Source organism: Haliotis rubra, unplaced genomic scaffold, assembly GCF_003918875.1.
Source record: "Haliotis rubra isolate DU_JTF1 unplaced genomic scaffold, ASM391887v1 Scf44, whole genome shotgun sequence".
NCBI classification, from domain to species: Eukaryota; Metazoa; Mollusca; class Gastropoda; order Lepetellida; family Haliotidae; genus Haliotis; species Haliotis rubra.
The window spans coordinates 3007824-3030579 of record NW_025767124.1 but is presented as its reverse complement, the minus strand read 5'-3'; the positions used below and the strand labels follow the sequence as shown (position 1 = coordinate 3030579).

Genomic DNA, 22756 nt, shown 5'->3' with positions numbered 1-22756 from the left:
AAGAGTTTCATTCAATCCTTCCATGGATTTGTATAAACTTACCATGAAAAATGTTTTCTTACAATAATCAGTTGTATAATACAAGTTATTATGAAATATATATAACGGAATTGTTTGTATTATATGAAACACATGTTGTGGATACAAATACGCCATAATCACTCTCAGGAGTAGTTTTGAGACGACAAGTATATTGCTGTCTGCTGAAAATGCATGGGAAAGGCATAGTTTTCTTCGTTTTATGACTGTGATATTATTAATTTAGAATGATTTGAATACATTTTGGGTCCTACATTTCATTAACACATTGTTTCATGATGCCTCGTTTGACAGGTGTTGTAAGTGCCGGACTTAAACCTTTGAAAAAGTTTAAGAACTATGAAACAGTGCCGACGTATAAAATACTTTTACCTCCTATACTGAAGGACTCTGTGCCAGACACAGGGGGGAAAACGAAAGGTAAGATTGTTTTAATCAGTTGCTCATCGCAGGGTCAGTATATGTTGCTAAAATGGAATACATTTTCACTGAATAGTGATTATTCTACAATCTGGCAGGAGTAAAGTAGTTAAAAGGGTTAGTCTTTCACCTTGTCCTCAGATGTTCAACATTTTGGCTTGATACAGGCTGCCAAACAGTTAACAGTAGCACGCGTGCACAGTTCCGGTCAGTTACAATTCTGGTATTTTGTACCACGATATTTGAAAACAATAAGGGACAGCAAAAGAAAATTCTTGACAGTAAGTAACAAAAGAAAACATTTAAAGATAAAGTTATGAACCCTATTAAAAACATTAACTTTAACATCAGGGGATGTCACACAATCTATATGATAGCAAGTTCAAGTTCACAAAAGTCATTAATTGTTCCATTCCCTTTCAATCTGCTATGAAAAAAACACTAAACTAGTCACACATTCAATTATTCCAGGTTACTTTATGATATAGATAAAATGTATATATTATTTCACAAATGACATGAGAAATTCTGAAATGGCGATAGCTATTAAAAAACTTGTGAGAAAACATCTATTTGTACCATCATGATTCCCTTCCGCCGCGTTATATAAAAACACAATCGGCAGCAGTGAACGGGGTGGACACATTGGTGAATAGCTAATTAAGTATCATGACTAATTCTGTTTCATTAATTTAACGAACATCAGAATAATTTTATAAATAACGCTAAAATATGGCCATGCTTGTCATAAGAAGTGACTAAAAGGATCAGGTGGTCAGGCTCGCTGACTTGGTTGACACATGTCATCATATCCCAATTGCATAGTTATTAATGCTCATGCTGTTGATAACTGGATTGTCTGGTCCAGACTCAATTATTGACAGACCATACAGCTGAAATATTGCTAAGTGTGGCATTAAATAACAACCAACCAACCTTTTATATTATTTATTAATTTATGTAAATGTTATGATTCTGCAGATACCATAAATATCACTTCAGTTTTCCTCTTCATTCCTTTTAAAACTCTACACCAAGCTTTGAAAGATTTCCACCCATATCCCTGGAATATGAAATTATGACTGGGTGAGTGCGGGCATATGGGCGGATGTCTTACCAACTGTATCCTAACCTTGGATCCCCTTCCCAATCAAAACACTCTCTTTTATGATCTTTGGAGTTATGTACCCATTTTGATTTTTTGTCAAGATAATCAGGTGCTGATCCCAAGGTAAATGAACACTGTCAGGGTTTTACATAGCTCTTTGAAACTGGGAGTCCTGGGGACTCAGGGCATATTTTTTTGAGAGTCCATTTCCAAAATTGGGGGTCCATCAATTTGCATGAAATCAATGATCATGGATGCTTCCCATTTGATAATGATTATGTTATAATATGTGCTTCTTTCAATGTCATTAGAATAATGATTGTAAACAGAATGTTTATATTTCAACATGGGATATCATTACAAACTCAGAAAGTTCATTCCCAGAAAAAATTATATTGCATCCACAAGGACGTACTGGATTTTAGTTTGGGGGTACTTCATCAAATTTCTGCGTCCAATACGCAGGAATCCCGCGTCCCCTAAAACCCTGCACTGTTTTGATGTTGTAGCACCCCTGGTAAAGTGATGGCCAAATAATGGTCTCATTGCTCCAGCCTAGCCAGGTAGCCAAGCTTCTAACTGGCAATGCAGGTTCGATCCACCACTTTGCTCTAATGAAAAGCTAAAATGTGTGACCAATTAAGTACAGTTCATCCAAAACATTTGCTGGCCTACTGTTCCTTATGAATATTTGTTCTGTTTGATTTCAGTTGCAGTATGCCTACAGCAAATGAACGTCATGATGGCTTGTTGGAAGAACAATGAATTTAATGAAAGGAAATGTTCAGAAGAAATTAAAGCCTTTAGTGAATGTATGGAGAAGTCAAATGTAAGTATTACTTACAGTTTAAATTTATGATATAAAAATAACAACACCCAAACTGGCCATGTTATGAGCACAGGCCTTCATGTCTTTGCAAAGATTAAAGATTTAAAAAATTATTTTTTGAGATGACCCCAACTTGAAATGCAACACAGTACAATACATTATGACAAGGCCGGACACTTCGGATGCACCCTACCTGACTGCTTTGCCCATCGCTACGCTACCATCAGATGCAATCGATTAAAACTTAATGTAAACATAATCATGAATGATTGGCCTATCAATCACCACTCATGACACCTACCAATTCTTTATTGTTATTTCTGCAAGTCGATTGAATCCCGATTTTGACCTTCAACTAAATGATCTTGACACAAATGGATGACGATATGTCCACACAAAACGGGGGTATGGTCGAAGCAAGCCCACTGATTGGTCAATGCTTGTCGATTTGCACATTCTTTATAAATTTGCGTGAATTTTTCCTTTCATCGACTGCTTAATGTAAGAATATTTTTCAAGCAAAGGCTTCTCAAAAGAAAGCATCAGTTGTAAATGTCTCCTCAACAAGGATCAACCAACCAGAGGGCTTGCTTCGACCACACCCCGTTTTTTGCCTGTGGTTGAGGGTTTAACCCAAATGGAAACTGACTTGGTTGACACGTCATCGGTTCCCAATTGCGCAGATCGATGTTCATGATGTTGATCTCTGGATTGTCTGGTCCAGACTCGATTATTTACAGACCGCCGCCATATAGCTGGAATATTGCTGAGAGCGGCGTAAAACTAATCTCACTCACTCACCCAAATGGAAACCTGCATCAGGCTCCCACATTAAGCTGATAAGTTGTCTTCTGATTGTAATACTGTTAGACGCAGCATTTACCAAACTCTCTCCTTTTCAGAAACAGATCTTCGTAAATGTATAAAGAAAATTAATCTTGGAAATGTTTTTATTATTCTGTATCTTAGTAATTCTTACTCTTAGAGGAAGAGATAATGAATAGAGGAACCATCGTACTTTTGTATCCAGTGCCATTGTTAAAGTTTTGTGTCAGGTGATCTTTTAATAAATGAAAGATGTGTTGTTTTTTCTGTTCAGACAGATATCAGATTTCTAAAATGGTGTAGCATATTTTGGGGTTTTTCAAATTTCAAATTTAGCATATTTTGTTATTAATTTGATATGGAAATTTCAATTTGTACCAAGGACACCCCATACAGAACAAAAATAATGTGAGTGAGTATGGTATTACAACATAAGATGACTATCTACTCTCTACATTGCTTCTGTATCATTGCAACGATAGTGAGTGAGTGAGTTTAGTTTAACGCCGCTTTTAGCAATATTCCAGCAATATCCATTGGGGACACCAGAAATGGGCTTCACATATTGTACCTATGTTGGGAATCAAACCCGGGTCTTCGTTGTGACGAGTGAACGCTTCAACCACTAGGCTACCACTGCCTCTACTCCCTTGTGGGTATAGATGTTATTGCACTCCTGGAGACTGGGTGTATTGAATGCCCTCAACAATATTATGACACTGACTTATCATTTTCTGTGATTTACATATTGGAATTTGTGCCTTGGTGCGTAATCGAGATACCGAAATCAGATATGCAACTATTTTGCATTGCTTACTGACTCGTACAACCCTTGAAATAGAATTGATTTTCAGCCACCCATGCTTGTCATAAATGGTAAGATGTGACTAAAGGGATTGAGTGGTCAGGCTTGCTGACTTGGTTGACATATACAGAGATCAATGCTCATGCTGCCTGGACCGACTCGATTATTTACAGACTGCCACCATATAGCTGGAATATTGCTGAGTGCGGCTTTGAACAACAACCAAACAATACTGACCCAGATAAATGAACCCTATTTGGGTATTTTTAAGCGATTTTCTATGTAGGTGACCTCAGATCTTCTTGCTGAGATGTATCATGAGTAAAGTCAATGAGGTTGATGTTTTTATTAGCTGTACTCAAAGTTCTCATTTTATCATGATTATGTGAATATTTGAATTTCACAATTAATATTCAAGTCTTTGACATTTTAAATGTATAGAATGTTGTAACATTCAGATATAATGTCCTTGTGTCCTGTTGGTATGGACATTTGGTTACTAGTTATGGCTGTTGGCTGGTTTTCATATGGCTAGAGTATATTCGATATTGCAGACAGCAGCATTAGCTAAACTAAACAAGACAAACAATATATTTTCAGTGACATCATGTGACATTTGCATGTTGAAGACAAATTTTGTACCAGTTATTGATGTTGAAATTTATGGCATTTTGCGGAAGTGCGGCATAAAACTAAACTCACTCACTCACTCACTCACTCACTCCTAATGCTAATATCACACACAGTTAATGATGAGTGTTCTTGGTGCTTTAAAAATATGATTGAATGAAAAGGAAATGAAATCATTTGAAAAATAAAATATGAAGGAAAATAGACTTGATTATGTCAGTTGCATGTACAGTTTAGGGGACATAACTCTTCATGGCATAATTGATGTATCGGGATAGTATGGGATTATATTCATTGATATATTCATGTTACCAACCAATGATATTTTTACAGTTAAACAAGTCACCAGTTGATAAAACACTTTGCATCATAATAAAGTTTTGAAATTAGAAAGTGCCTAAACTGTCAGAATGGTCAGTTATGTCCATTTTCAGAGCTGTGATGGGATTTTCCTTCACTTTGTTTGGTTTGGTTGTTGTTTAATGCTGCATTTAGCAATAATCCAGCTATATGGCGGTGGTCTGTAAATAATCGTGTCTGGACCAGACAGTCCAGTGATCAACAGTATTAACATCATTCTACACGATTGGGATACAATGACATGTGTTTACCAAGTCAGCAAGCCTGACTACCCAATCCCATTAGTCGCTTCTTTTGATAAGCATGGGTTGCTGAAGATCAATTCTAACCTGGATCTTCACTTTGTACCTGAAGGAGCAGGAAATGTAATGTTCTATCCCTTTCCTCCAAAAGTTCAGATATTCTATCATCTGTTATATCTCATTAAGTTCATGTGAGTTAGCTGCATAATTATTTCAAAAGTAAGGGTTCACCTTCTCTTCTATGTTCCAATCATCACATAACTGAAATATTGTTGTAATTGGATGCCAGGTTGAAATATGTGTATAGCAACCTATGGTTGTTGTAATATACAAGTAACATATACATGAGTATCCAGCACCACTTGATTCCAAGTCTAACTTTGAAATATAATGCCAATGGATTCAAGCACTGCACCAGAGGGTCCCTGTGCTGAAAATCAAACATGTGAACTGATCATAGGGAGATGAAATATCAAATTCAAAATCAGCATTTTCTGCCATATAACGTGTCTATGACATACACAAGAATATCAATTTAGCCTGATTCCAAATTTATCTTTGCAAAATTATGACAAACAATTGAACGCTAAGTTGTAAGCAAGTTGTTTAAATTATCAGCCAATAAGTGAGAGCTGTAGACATTTATCTTCAAACCCTGAATGAACTAATCCAAGCACTGGACAAACACATCCCAGTGTTGAAAAACAAGCATTCATGCTGAAGCTTCAGCAGATCAAATATCAAATTAAATATCTATATGTCTTGTGTCCGTGGCCTGACATAACCAGAGTTTCCCCCTAGTTTAAGTAGCATTGTTTGCATTTCTTATTTTATGGAGTTAAGCATATAACAAATGTACCATTATAATTATTGTAATTATGCAGATTAAATTCATGTATCTGAGAGGGTTTGAGTGGTCTTGGCATGGTCAGGCTGGTTAGGTTCACTCTCAGTTCAGTGCCCTTGCCCCTTTACACAGGAACAAGCACATGGGACTCCCAGGTAGCACTTCCTAATTGAACCCACCCAGAACTAGTCCGAAAATATGTAAGAAGGGTTGTATTCTTGGCAGCGAACTTGTGTACACTCCAACTGTCAGTCAACAGAGTTGGAGGTACCAAACATAAGGCTTGTGTCAGCGATTACTTACTCTCTCAACCCACTCATTGTAACATGGTGTCTACCCTTGTAATACTTACTCCCTCAACCCAACCACTATAACATGGTGTCTACCCTTGTAATACTTACTCTCTCAACCCACCCACTATAACAAGGTGTCTACCCTTGTAATACTTACTCTCTCAACCCACCCACTATAACATGGTGTCTACCCTTGTAATACCTACTCTCTCAACCCACTCACTATAACAAGGTGTCTACCCTTGTAATACTTACTCTCTCAACCCACCCACTATAAAATGGTGTCTACCCTTGTAATACTTACTCTCTCAACCCACCCACTATAACAAGGTGTCTACCCTTGTAATACTTACTCTCTCAACCCACCCACTATAACATGGTGTCTACCCTCCACCCTTGTAATACTATAACACTTACTGTCTACCCTTTGTAATACTTACTCTCTCAACCCACCCACTATAACATGGTGTCTACCCTTGTAATATTTACTCTCTCAACCCACCCACTACAACATGGTGTCTACCCTTGTAATACTCTCTCTCAACCCACCCACTATAACATGGTGTCTACCCTTGTAAATACTTCTCAACCCACCCACTTACTCCTCAACCCACCCACTATAACATGGTGTCTACCCTTGTAATACTTACTCCCTCAACCCACCCACTATAACATGGTGTCTACCCTTGTAATACTTACTCTCTCAACCCACCCACTATAACAAGGTGTCTACCCTTGTAATACTTACTCTCAACCCACCCACTATAACATGGTGTCTACCCTTGTAATACTTACTCTCTCAACCCACCCACTATAACATGGTGTCTACCCTTGTAATACTTACTCTCTCAACCCACCCACTATAACAAGGTGTCTACCCTTGTAATACTTACTCTCTCAACCCACCCACTATAACATGGTGTCTACCCTTGTAATACCTACTCTCAACCCACCCACTATAACATGGTGTCTACCCCTTGTAATACTTACTCTCTCAACCCACCCACTATAACATGGTGTCTACCCTTGTAATACTTACTCTCTCAACCCACCCACTATAACAAGGTGTCTACCCTTGTAATACTTACTCTCTCAACCCACCCACTATAACATGGTGTCTACCCTTGTAATACCTACTCTCTCTCTATAACACCCACCACTAATAACCCAACAATTATTGTCTCAACCCACACCCACTATAACAAGGTGTCTACCCTTGTAATACTTACTCTGTCAACCCACCCACTATAACATGGTGTCTACCCTTGTAATACTTACTCTCTCAACCCACCCACTATAACATGGTGTCTACCCTTGTAATACTTACTCCCTCAACCCACCCACTATAACATGGTGTCTACCCTTGTAATACCTACTCTCTCAACCCACCCACTAGAACATGGTGTCTACCCTTGTAATACTTACTCTCTCAACCCACCCACTATAACAAGGTGTCTACCCTTGTAATACTTACTCTCAACCCACTCACTATAACATGGTGTCTACCCTTGTAATACTTACTCTCTCAACCCACCCACTATAACATGGTGTCTACCCTTGTAATACTTACTCTCTCAACCCACCCACTATAACATGGTGTCTACCCTTGTAATACTTACTCTCTCAACCCACCCACTATAACATGGTGTCTACCCTTGTAATACTTACTCTCTCAACCCACCCACTATAACATGGTGTCTACCCTTGTAATACTTACTCTCTCAACCCACCCACTATAACATGGTGTCTACCCTTGTAATACTTATTCTCTCAACCCACCCACTATAACAAGGTGTCTACCCTTGTAATACTTACTCCCTCAACCCACCCACTATAACATGGTGTCTGCTGTAATCAACTCCCCTCAACCCACCCACTATAACATGGTGTCTCTTGTAATACTTATTACTCCCTCAACCCACCCACCCACTATAACACTCACTCTAACCTTGTAATACTTACTCTCTCAACCCACCCACTACAACATGGTGTCTACCCTTGTAATACTCTACTCTCTCAACCCCCACCCACTATAACATGGTGTCTACCCTTGTAATACTTACTCTGTCAACCCACCCACTATAACATGGTGTCTACCCTACTCAACTTATAATATGGTGTCTACCCCTTGTAATACTCTGTCAACCCACCCACTATAACATGGTGTCTACCCTTGTAATACCCTTACTCTCTCAACCCACCCACTATAACAAGGTGTCTACCCTTGTAATACTTACTCTCAACCCACCCACTATAACCATGGTGTCTACCCTTGTAATACTTACTCTGTCAACCCACCCACTATAACATGGTGTCACCCCTTGTTGTACTCTCTACCCACTCTCTCAACCCACCCACTATAACATGGTGTCTACCCTTGTAATACTTACTCCCTCAACCCACCCACTATAACATGGTGTCTACCCTTGTAATACTTACTCTCTCAACCCACCCACTATAACATGGTGTCTACCCCTTGTAATACTATACTCTGTCAGCCCCCCACTATAACAAGGTGTGTCTACCCTTGTATACTTACTCTCTCAACCCACCCACTACTAACAAGGTGTCAACCCACCATGGCTACTATAACATGGTGTCTACCCTTGTAATACTTACTCTGTCAACCCACCCACTATAACATGGTGTCTACCCTTGTAATACTTACTCTCTCAACCCACCCACTACAACATGGTGTCTACCCTTGTAATACCTTTACTCCCTCAACCCACCCACTATAACAAGGTGTCTACCCTTGTAATACTTACTCCTCAACCCACCCACTATAACATGGTGTCTACCCTTGTAATACTTACTCTCTCAACCCACCCACTATAACATGGTGTCTACCCTTGTAATACTTACTCTCTCAACCCACCCACTACAACATGGTGTCTACCCTTGTAATACTTACTCTCTCAACCCACCCACTACAACATGGTGTCTACCCTTGTAATACTTACTCTCTCAACCCACCCACTACAACATGGTGTCTACCCTTGTAATACTTACTCTCTCAACCCACCCACTATAACATGGTGTCTACCCTTGTAATACTTACTCACCATTAACTGCGGTGTGGCTCAGGGTTGGTGTTCACTGTATGAATGAAAGCCATATTTTATACAACGCCAACAAGTGGGACATTGTCCCTCTTGTCTATGGCAATTTTCTTCATATTAGATGTATTTCTTGGCTCATAGAAACCGTCCCATTCTGCAGGTATGCCAGGCCATTACCATTATTCACGTGGATGGACTTTGAAATTTAAGTTCTGGAGTAGGATGAATTAAATCGGCTCTTTATAGGCCTGTGCACTGAATCATCTGGTAGACCCTTTGATCAGGACCTGTTTAAAATTCATCTCATGATGTTGATGGTTATTTGTGAGCAAGGGAAATAGAAACAGTTTTGTTTCTTAGTGTCTATCAAAGAATACTTAACTGGAACCATACTTTGTGAAAAGCTGAGAGTCTAATGAGCGAGTTTCAAGTCGAAGCAACATATTGTCTGCCACTTCAGACCTGAGAAAAAACATTTCCTTAGGGGCCATTAAACAGGCCATAAAACACAGAATTACCAGCTTGAGTAAATAGATGATCACCCATGCTCAACAAGAAGTTGTAATAAAATTGATGGACATTATCCACAGTGTCAGTGTAACTGGATAAATTGTCTGAATGGTAGATTGTTGACAACAAGGTTTGGAATGCATGCAGGTTTTCCTTGATAAAACATACCACATTTCCTGTAATAAGAGCCTGGATGAGTTGTTTTGACTGGAAAACAAAAGGTTTTCAAATTGTAGACATTCCAATTTTTGTTGGGTAAAATTCATGAACTGATCGGTTGATAAGTTGATAAATAAGATATTACATCTGATTTGCATGGGAACCTATTGCAGAGTTCATAGAACAAACTCATCCTAGTGTAAGTTGATAAATCAAATGTAGCTGTTTCTTAGCATATGGATTTACTGTGGAGCTATATTCATAGAACAAACTAATCCTAGTGTAAGTTGATGACTAAAATGTAGCTGGTGGCATATGAACTTAACTGTGGAGCTATATTCATAGAACAAACTAATCCTAGTGTAAGTTGATGACTAAAATGTAGCTGTTACGTGGCATATGAACTTACTGTGGAGCTATATTCATAGAACAAACTAATCCTAGTGTAAGTTGATGAATAAAATGTAGCTGTTTCTTGGCATATGAACTTACTGTGGAGCTATATTCATAGAACAAACTAATCCTAGTGTAAGTTGATAAATAAAATGTAGCTGTTTCTTGGAATATGAACTTACTGTGGAGCTATATTCATTGAACAAACTAATCCTAGTGTAAGTCAATAGATCAAATGTAGCTGTTTCTTGGCATATAAACTTACTGTCAAGTTACATTCATGGAACATACTAACAGTAGTGTAAGTCGATAGATCAAATTTGATGCTGTTCATTTCATGGTATTGTCAGCTCCATTATAAGTAGCTGGTGATGGAGGGACATTACTTGGAGGGAATAGACTGTAAATGTACTGGTAGACGAAGTGCACCAGAGGAGAGAGGAGAAAAAAATGAGAATCTGTTTGAGTGAGCTATGCAGATAACACCTGGTTTGACAGCCTTTGAGACTCGTCTGTGCGGGTATTCAATATACCAGTATGTATCTTTTGAATATCGCCACATTTCACAGACATTCCGCCACGTCTTGCTCCCATTTGTTTACCCTTTGTCATGGAATGATGTAGTTTATTCACTGATAATGTTACTGTACATGAAATTTGACTCTAATGTTAGAGAAGCCTATCATCTTTCCCCAAGCTGCTCAGAAGATGGGAAGGAATTTGATTTATTAAACAGGATTGCTACACATTGATGTACATAACTTTAAAAACTTTTGTCAGTTTTTTATTGTACGGGGAATAAATCATCTTTGATGTCTTATTCAGTTGTTGCACTCAGTGACATGACAGGGTTTCATTTGACAGCCTACAGGAAGCTGTGTCTGGCTTGCGATAAATTAGGGGTGGGTCTTGCTAAACTCCATATTGACTGCAACTCATAATCAATTCATACCATCCAATAGCCTGGCAAGACAATTTAATTTGTTATGTCATGCAAATTGTATTTTTTGTGCCATGGTTTATTTGAGGTTATTTTCCTTAAACATCTTTGAAAGTAAGCCAAACTAACTTGACACAAACTCATTGAAAACAAACATTATGCCCCATACAGGAAACATTCTTATAAAAAATATAAAAAAATAATTAAATCCTTACTCCCCAAAACATTTTAAAGGAGAGGCTGAAAAGTTCTTAGTGAGTGAGTATAGTTTTACGCCGCTTTCAGCAATATTCCAGCAATATAACGTCCGGGGACACCAGAAATGGGAACAGTTCTGAGACTGACAGTAAAGGATGTACACTATATGCTGGACAGTTTTCTTGCAACAAATATATTACTTTACAAATTGTAGGCTGCATTTTAAACCATTCAGACAAGCATATTTCTTCAGGGATCAAAGTGGCAAGGTGATCTCTGTTGATGAAACTGGACAGAATTGGCTACTGAAAAGTCGATAGATATGGGAGCATAGTGTCAATGTAACCCGTGAAGATGTTAGGTGTTATGTTGAAAACTATTCCCCCATTGTCCTTCATAGTCAGCCCCAGAACTTTCAGCCATCCCTGGCAATATTCTATCAGGCCATAATTAGCTGAGTAAAATCATTTATGGAAAAAACTGTGTATGAAAAGATATAAAAATATCAATTACGCATTCTAAAATTTGATATCAGATTGTATGTTTAACAATAATTGCAAGAGTTTTGTAGATACTATATATGAAATGTCTATGTATCTTACACAGATATGAACTATTGTTTGTCAGTAGTTTAGTAGGTTACCTGAAATAGACAAGTTTGACTTTACTCTAACATGAGTGTATTGAATCAATTTTTACCACAAGATACAAGATATTTCAAAGTGTTTTGCGTCTTGAATGGGCTGTCAGTTTACTGTAAATGACCAAGCAGTCGAAGAATCCATAGCAGATTAATCAGCAAATACTTGTGTATGGGTGAAGCATGATCCAGTTTGATTATGCTGATCACATCCCAACACCTGTGCTTATACAAGTCTATAGGAGTTCTGACTATTGGAAGCTCTGTATACACAGAGGAAAACCCACAGGTGTGGCGATGGCTGTGTAAGACAGGAGCCCAGTCAACAGGTATCGCATTCCTGTAAGTTAGATTTAATTACACAGGTGATAAGATTATTTTATCTTCTGTTAACTCTTCCTGTTGAGTTTGAAACATCTTGAAATGATATGTAAATTATCGGAGACTCTAAGAAAAAAGGCTTTTTAGATATTCTATAGGAAGGGTTGCTAATAGTATAGTTTTCAGATTGTGTGTTGTTCGTACCACGAATAGAGGAATCATGGCTGATCACCTGTGTAAACAATCTTAAGGCGCTCAGGTGTGAAAAACATCAAAGCCATTAAATGACATTCAGCGACACTCGAGCAGCAATTGCGACAACTGTTTACCAAGCCATCACCTCTAATCACACAATCATCTTGACACTCAACAACGGTTAATTCATCGTGTGTGAATACAACTCCTGACAACCCATTCACCATAAGGTAAACATCAGAAGCCATGACAGGCGCAGAGACTTGGCATTCAGCTGATGGGTTCTGAACATTTTGTTTGAATTGAAACATGTCTCCTGTTCTCTTCTCATTGATTTTCAATGTTGTATGGTCGGTTATATGGTCCGTACAAGCAGGACTGTGAAACTATCACAGGGTGTGATCGCGCAAGTAATTTTTGATCTAACCGTAAAACGTGCACGTGCATAACTCTGTACTTCTATCATTTTGTAATGAAATTGTTGTGGCAGTGATGTATATTCAAACAGAACAGTGTGCTAGCAATTCAGTCAAGTTGCTTCGCTTGCAAAGCCCTCGGAATAATGTTTCAATGAGGTAGCATAGAAATAATATTGAATAACCTTTGGCCCAAGAAATCACCACACCTTGCTGTTTTCATTGATCTGATTACGAGGTTGGTGGTTTGTATCTCCATGATCAATAGGTTGTGTTGACCCAATTTTAGGCCCTATAACATATAAAAAATAAACAATCAACAAGGCTGTTCAGCATTTTATATGGATTTATTAGATCCAAAATTTACAAAATTCAAAACTGTTTTGAAATGGGAAGATCATTTCCAAAAAGAGTATACTGACACAGAGTGGAAGAATATTAATCTTATGATGAAAAGTTGTACACAAAGTAGTGACCTTAGATGGTTTCAATTCAGAATCATTCATAATATATCAGAGACCATTGATTTATTGTTTTAGATGGGATATATATATAGAATGTTCTTTATGTAATGATCCACTTGAAACCATTATACATGTTTTATATGCCTGTCAGTATGCAATATAATATGGAGACAACTTTCAGAATGGCTTGCAAAATACACTGAAGGAAACATTGATTTCAGTAAAGAGAATATATTGTTTGGATTTAAGGGTATGAATAATAACCGTTTGAATGCAGTTATTCTTATAACAAAATCTATGCTTTACTGATTTAATGTTAAGAAAGTTAAACCAAACTTTAAACCTTTGTACTATCAAACAAGCAAATTTACTGCATTCTCGAACTTTAAACATGCAAGCTTTCATGCCTTCTGGTCTTCTCTCCATATGCTTTTCAGAAATCCTCTATAAATGTTTTAAATAAGACATCTAGATGACAATTCTATGTTTATGTGAGTCTACATGCACATATATGTATTGATCAATTTTGAATTGATTCAAATGAAGTTAAACATGCCCAAAAAGAGGGGGGGAAAACAATACAAAAAAACAACAACAAATAAACATGATCAATAGGTAGTGTAGCAATATTAGGACCCTGGGCCAAGACTTTCGAAGCTCTCTTAACGCTAGGATAGTCGTAAGTTAATGTTTATGTATTGCACTTACGACTATCTTTGCTCTAAGAGAGCTTCGAAAATCTAGTCCCTGGTTGGGTACAGGGAAGTACCCCGGGACTATAGAGCCAGGAGTAGTAGCATCCCGCAGTTATGTCCCCTGTTAGCTGGATTTATGTGACCTTGAATCACTGTAAATAATTAAAATGTTGCAGAAGAGATAGGTTTTGGAAGTGTTAAGCTGAACTGTAAAGAAACTGATAGGGAGAACTATAGCAGCTTTGGTGCTATGACAATAGGGCTGCATTGTCAAGATTGCCTGGTTTGTTATACTTTATACTCTGTAGATACTAGTGTTGGGAATTGGTTAAAATCTCGTAATTGATGATTGGTTCATTACAACCGATCAATCATCGAAAATAATTGGTTAGCGTCATTTATGAAATTTTCCTGGTTATTTTTGTTAATGCACAAAAAATAAAGAAAATACATGCAGTTCCTTGGGGTGATTTTTGCAAATTGCACATCTTTAAAGGATGACTAGTATGTTAGGAGCATAAATTTCTTGTCGTCTTTAACATAAATTCAGTTGTGACTTTAAACGAGCATGTAGTGTTCATGAAATGTAACAGACAAAACCAACCGTGTGGAAAATATTGTTAATGCAAAAAGTGTTCCAGAATTGTTTGTGTTCGATTATGAGAAAACATGATCATTTGCTTGGTCGTTTAGTCATTGCGACCAATCTTCGATTTTTTCAATTAATCGGACCACCACTAGTAGATACCATGAAGGAAAGTCTATGAGCTTATGCCATTGTCTGTCAATTATACATACTATAATTACTGAGAGAAACAAATACAGGAACACATGAAAATTCAAGTATTCCTTTAATATTTTCCAGTTTTTGTCACCAGCTTTGAATAGAACTGTGGGAGGAAATCTGGAAATAATTAATGGAACACTGCCATGAAGTGTTCTTTTAATTGTTTCTTCCAGGATATATTTACATTCATATTTTATCATGCCAACATATTGTCACTTTAACGCCATTGTCAGAAATGATGCTTCGAAGAAGAATTATTTTCCTACAATCTTTATCTGTTGACACACTTTATAGTGGTAGGGTAGCCTAGTCTTTAAAACAATTGCTCATCACTTCGAAGGCCCGGGTTCAATTTCCTACAAGAGTACAATGTCAGGGGTGGAAATAACCCATTGCCCAATGTCCGAGTCCAGTCTTTTTTTCTGTCGGGCAAGCAAATTTGTATATCACACTGTACCGGTGTCCAGTTGACTTTCCAATGTTAATTATGTTGTTTATTTAAAAAATCAACAAGGAAACGGACGGTATAGTGGAAAAATTATCAGGGCAAGTGATTTTACATGTGCCACTGTACCGGAGTATGCTAGCAATTTTAAAGTTATTTCCACCCCTGAATGTGTGCAGGGGCGTAGCTACCATTGTGAAAAAAAAGCCTGGGCTTACACATGATTGTTGCTAACACAGTTGGGCAAGCACTCAATACTATCTAAATATAAAGTTGTGCAACCTATCAGGCTTACACGAAACATTTGGCTTGCTACGTGCCTGGTGTGAAGCCCATTTCTGATGTCCCCGCAGTGATATTGCAGGAATATTGCTAAAAGCGGTGTAAAACTAAACTCACTCACTTACTGCTGACAGACTTAAAATGTTTGTACCAAAAATAAGGTTGAAGTGTCATAGAAATAAGGCTGATGACTTATAGAACATTGTGGCTCTATTTTGTTTGGTTTGAGTTATTAGTGATGGACTTCAATCTTTCCTCCATGTGTTGTTTCAGATTGAAGCAAGGACTCTTCAAGAAGCCGAGAGACTTGGCCAGGCTGATTCTGTTGCTGGGAAACCAACATCTCGTATAATCAACAAGCTATTGAAACGTTACCCACAACCCCCTACAACAATCAAAGTGAAAATGTGATGTACGTTTTGTAACTATCTATGCATCCCTGGTGCATATGGGGATAATTGTTTGGTTGGTTGTTTAACGCCACACTCAGCAATATTCCAGCTATATGGTGGTGGTCTGTAAATAATCGAGTCTGGACCAGACAACCCAGTGATCAACATCATGAGCATCGATCTAAGCAATTGGGATACAATGACATGTGTCAACCACCAATCCTGTTAGTCGCCTCTTATGTCAAGGTATATGGGGATGTTTAAACACTTTGTCAGAATTTAACCATTGCCATTTCAATTTGTGTTCAAAACTATACAGTTTTTGAATATTTCAGGTTCATAATACTAAGGATATCTCCTTTTTAATTCTTTGGAATTATTTTGTGGCATTGATAATGATCAAGGATCATGTTAAGGGTCAGTTAAATCAAATTGGACTATGATCGGGAAAGGTGAAGGTGTCATGGGAAGTATGTTTGAAATTTCCTCACAAGTACTATAAATCTTATGGTAACAACAGTATGTCATAATTTCATTAATTCATGTCACAATTCCGTTGTATTATTGAATTCCACCTACATATATCATGATTAGTTCAGATTTTGTATGGTGTTTGGGAATGCCCAAAAAACTGGTAACAAATGTCGAAGGTCAAATTCACTCTCAAGGTCATGCAGTCCTAAATGTGTTCATGATGACTGTTCATATTTTGGTTGTTGGTGAAACTTTGTCATTCATATTAATGTTGAAGCTTTTAGTCTGTTTAGTGTTGAAGCTTTTAGTCTGTTTAGTGTTGAAACGTTTAGTCTGTTTAGTGTTGAAACGTTTAGTCTGTTTAGTGTTGAAACGTCTAGTCGCTGTTATGTTTATGATTTTAAAGTTTCACTATATGCAAATCACACCAATGAAAACATAGCTTGATAGTTCCAGCTATGAGGTTTCTTGCAATTGAAATACATCCATGTTTCATTTTATTCTCAAAATTGTCCAAATCTAATTGTCCAACTTTTGAAGTTGGCATGTCTGAAGATGGTGATACGTAGTTATGACATGTTAATCTTGAATTCAAGAAGTTCAAATAATATCATTTGAAGCAGTTTAAGATTTTCAAGGACAAATTAGAAATAAATCCTGTGTAGACAGACCAAATTTACTTGTCAAGTGTTCTTTTATTGGGAAAGTCGATAATCTTTTGTCTCAAATTTGAAGTAATTATTGAAAGGTTAATTACCTCTATCATTCTCATGAGTTGCTATACGTGCTAAGAAAAACAATTATAACTCCAATAAACGTGATTTAGGAGTACTCTTGATTTATTATACATGTAGCCAGAGAAAGATGACCCCTACAATGGGATTCTCACATGCATTATTAAGTAGTGTTAGATAGCCTCATGGCTATATTGGAATTGTGTCATGTGTCTGATAGCTCACCTGGCCTCCACAGTGTGAGAATGGCTCTTGTAAGTTGCTCTTCATGTTGACAGCTTCTTTCAAATTATCTTGGTGGACTCAGCTGATATTTGCATGTGTTCCTGATCCTAAAAAGGCTCATATTTGTTCATGGTATGCAAATCAGAATTTCAAGCTGGCGTCCACGGCCCCATTCACAAAGCAATCATATCATTAAGGTGATCGTAACTCCTATACTGTAACATAGACTTACGACAGTCATAGCACTAAGGTGATCGTAACTCCCATACTGTAACATAGACTTGCAACAGTCATAGCACTAAGGTGATCGTAACTCCCATACTTTAACATAGACTTACGACAGTCATAGCGCTAAGGTGATCGTAACTCCCATGCTTTAACATAGACTTACGACAGTCATAGCACTAAGGTGATCGTAACTCCCATACTGTAACATAGACTTGCAACAGTCATAGCGCTAAGGTGATCGTAACTCCCATGCTTTAACATAGACTTACGACAGTCATAGCACTAAGGTGATCGTAACTCCCATACTTTAACATAGACTTACGACAGTCATAGCACTAAGGTGATCGTAACTCCCATGCTTTAACATAGACTTACGACAGTCATAGCACTAAGGTGATCGTAACTCCCATGCTTTAACATAGACTTACGACAGTCATAGCACTATGATCGCTTTGTGGAACGGGCCCAAGGAGGCCATCTTAATTACATGTATTCCGAATGTCTTGTGTTCTTTATTTTTTGATGGACTCTTGAAAAAGTATGTATTGAAATATTGGCAGACGTAAGAAACTTGCTATAATGTTGTGTAAAACACTTCTTATTATAATAAGCAACATATTAATAATAAGCAGTTCCTTGTATGAGAATGCCAGTGGCACTGCCATAATTTAATTCCTGGTTCCTGACTGACAACTATGAAATAGATTCTCTCACCAAAATATCTTTTAACAATGGTTCTTGAAATAACTGGTGACATATGTAAGTTGGACATATACATGGAAAAGGAGAAGGCTTGACCTAGAAAGGGACAAAGCCTTCTAAGTTAAACCTGCCTCACAATGGAGTAGACCCATGAAGATCCGGGTTAGAATTGGTCATCAGCAACACATGCTTGTTGTAAGAGGTGACTAACAGGATCTGGTGGTCCAGCTCCCTGACTTGGTTGATGCTTGTTATTGTATCCCAGTTGTGTAGATCGGTGCTCATGATATCAATCACAGGAATGTATGGCCCAAAATCGAACATTTCATGACTGCCATCGTATTGATGGAATACTACTGATTGCATTGTTAACAACACACAGACTAATTGTATTTTATCATTAATGTATTACCGAAGATCATCTATTATCTTCTTGTATTGAGTGAGTGAGTGAAAGTTGCTCTTCACTGCATCAGCAATTTTCAGCTGTTCACAGCACCATATGTATTGATCTAAGGTTGTCATGTCAACTGTTATAGAATAATGTTAGAATTTTAAAGATTAGTTGACAGTTCTGTAAAGCAAGGTGAGCTACACGACCCCTATAATATTTTGCTTTTCATTTCCACTTACCTGCGTGTCATGGCTGTGAGGCTGAGACCTGTTGCTGTCAATGCTGTCTGTTTTGATAAGCGACTTAGTGTTTACGGAATTAGAGAGGTGTTAGTCAAGAGAATTGATTTGGTAAAAATAATTGTTATTCTTAATGACCCTAGGCAGTAGCCACATAGAATGAACCCCCGATGCAATGCTTAGGAATGACAAGTGTTTATGGATGAGGGATAATAAGTCTTTTATTGCATCAATAGAAAGCTAATATGAGTGCATATGCCCCAATATATAATATAGGCCAAGATATTGTGGAAAGTGTGTGGCATTGTGCCTTTAAGGAATGTGTTCTCATTAATAATGAATTATGAACTGTCATCGAAATATCCAGATATTATTACAGAACTGTTACCTTAGTAACATGCAGAATGGGTCTTGACACAATTTATCTCAAAGCTTGGCTGAGTTGATATCAATCATTTATGTATTTGTCTAAAACATTGGACTCAGAAATATAACTTTCATGAGAGCGAGTTAGTAGGGTTTTGTCACTTGGAACAGTATTTCTGTTATATCTGAGCATGTCATGTGAAAAATGGCCTACATTATGCAGACCTCTAGTGTTTCCCACTCTTGGTGAAACCAATGACATGGCTACAGAGCTGACCAGCCTAAACAGTGATAGGTCGAATCTGAGATTTGGACCTGTTGATTGTGGCTTTGTCTAAGCCAGTCTGCAGAGTGAGTGTGAGTTTAGTTTTACGCCACATGCAGAGTGAGTTGATGCACCTGAGATGATTGGGCTACCTGTGCAGCTCATATTGACTAGAACAATTAGAATAATTAGAAAACTTGAACAGGGAAAAGTGCAGTGACTAAGCTCAGTCATTTATATAAAGGTCTGTATTTTTTCTGTCATATTTTGTTTACACTAAGCCCAAAGAGGTCTGTAGTTTTTAATATAATCTTTTGCCGCTAACTGTACTATCTATGTTGAGTTTAATTAGGAGACAAACATGCTGTGTCTGAAGATTAGATCAATGTTAGACCGAAATGATAGTCACTAAATTTAATTTCAAATGGAGCACGTAGTGTCTAATTTTATTGACTGCACGATAATATTTGAGCATTTCACGTAGTCATAGTAGAATTTACATTTGACATAAGTTTCCTCTCTATCCTGCAGCAATCGTATCTCCTGTAATTTTGATAAGCGGCCGAAGACTGTGGACACTTTGCAGTGCATATGATCATGACAATAGCAACTGTGTCAACAGCTGACATGTATATTATATAGCACCAGGGCAAAATGTAAAATTAATATGATTATAAATCAAGCTGAAATCATCTGAAACATTTACTGGCATGATTAATGATAAAATATACAAATACCAATGAAAAATTTAAATTGTGCAAGCAATCGGAATACTTTACACATCCTTTTGCTATTTTCAATCCTACAAAAGTATTTGAGTCTAAGGACCCATTCCTCCTCTAAACACCCAACAACAAACACACACACACACACACACACACACACCACACACACACCCCCCCCCCACAACAACAATAACAACACATGTACAAGGACCAATTTGCATACATTTATAATTTTTGCACAACAAAACAAAAGGTAAGCCTTAAGCAAGTACAATAATTTTGGGTGACTCTGTGAATACATTTTGTCAATATATCTAATGAATAGTTCAATCATCATCCTCTTTTGTGTCTCCAGCTATTCCCAACAATAGCCTGGGGTTGTGTAGCAAAGCTTTGACAAGGGTAGGTAATCACCGTGTTTTGTGAAGCACTGTTGTCCCATGTTCCCCGGTCAGGGGGATTGACTTACAGCGGCAGGGTCATGTGACACAGAGGGGGAGCTACGATCACCAATTACACCTAATTTCTTGAACCAGACACTGCAGATACAAGAGGTGGGAGAAAAAGACCCAGATATACTCAAAGCTTGTGACTCCTGTTGCCGCAGACAGCGGATTGAGTTTCGTCATGATTGAGAGAAAACCTGAGAGTGTCTTTGTGAATTCACAAGTGAATGGCTGTATTTAAGATTTGTCTGATCTGTGCACGTTTTTTAGATAACATTCTGATTTGAGTGCTTCATTGCATTTGTAAAGATATTAATGGGTGGTCTGTCGGCGTGTTGCAAGTTGTACTACAGGTGGTGATAGTAAATCTTCATTCGTCTGTACGCCCTTTTTTGGGACTGGTGAATGAGGTATGGGTCATAATTTGTATACCGTTTGGAAATTCGGATCATATTTCACAAGGACTGATCTTAAAATCTTTTATTGTGTTAACAGTTGAACACGTTTGTTAATTCAAATGTGAAAATTATCATCGTAACTTTGTGTGAATGAAATTAGGGTTTCTTTGCAGGGTGCTATTCATGAATCCAGTTATTATGACCAGGTTTTTGCCCAGAGCAACTTGTACATGAGAGTTTTAATGATCTTTCCTTCATAAACCAGTCATAAATGTCAGGATTTAAAAAATGAACCAAGCATTTAACAATTTTCAGGTTCTGAAATAAATCCTTAAACATTGGACAAAAAAGCAATAAAATCATTTCACAATAAATCTGTTTTGAAATGTTAGGCATTGACGTATTAAACGAAGTAAGCCACATGATTATGAATTGCCCTTGTTGACAACCTACCCGTAATTCAGATGATAGACACACCTGAGAGACTTCAAAGCAACAGGTGCAAGCTGTACAGGTAAGCTGCATCAGTTAATGAGCACTGAGCAGCAACTTAATTGAGTCATCTGTCCCACGATCACTCACTCAAGGCATAATGGTGACCTGGCACCTGCGATGCCCCTACTGTGCCACAATAGCCGTCATAACCTCAATTTGAGGTGTCGTCGCCTCATGAACTCCCTGTATGCCTCCTGGTGTAGGCTTTCTCATACAGTTCTCGGGCTTAAACCAGGCTCTCAATGAAAAGCCAACTCTAATAGGAACCTTAGCAGCAATAGGATTGAGGCTTGCTTTAAAGGATGCTGCTGTGGGCTTAAGTTTCAAGTTTTGTTTTTGTTTTGCAGGCTAATTCTGGCATGAATGGAGTCTTAGTGGAGGTATCTCTGGCAAGTGTGTATAGAAAGGGACATGGTGAAGATCCTCGACCTCCTGTCATACACTTCACAGCTTTGTCCTGATTTAGATAGAAAAGCATGTACACTCGCGGAATCCTATAGATTATTTTTATGAAAATAAACATCTATACAAAGAACACCTGTTCATCTTTTATATTGGGCACCTGTATTAATATTTTGCTAACAAAACGGCTGGAGTTGGCGGGATGGTGAGTGTTTGTCTGTGTGTCGTCAGTGTAAACCGGGGTATGCAGCTACGCCCCCTTCCTCGTCATCTCAGGTGCACCATCGCCGCAACACGTGCCACATTGCTACCTGTATAAAGGAATGATTGTTTATTAATTATCGGAGGCTTAGGATACTTTTTAAG

General features: G+C 37.8%; 1 protein-coding gene across 1 annotated transcript; it reads left to right on the top strand.

Annotated features, from left to right (window-relative positions):
- The first annotated feature begins 55 nt into the window (after window positions 1-55).
- Window positions 56-22523, top strand: LOC124289308 (coiled-coil-helix-coiled-coil-helix domain-containing protein 1-like). The gene is made up of 4 exons (XM_046725917.1): window positions 56-459; window positions 2278-2396; window positions 16179-16317; window positions 22336-22523. Exons 1-3 carry the CDS (start codon window positions 315-317, stop codon window positions 16314-16316), a joined length of 402 nt encoding a protein of 133 aa, XP_046581873.1. The 5' UTR covers window positions 56-314; the 3' UTR covers window position 16317; window positions 22336-22523.
- The last annotated feature ends 233 nt before the right edge of the window (window positions 22524-22756 follow it).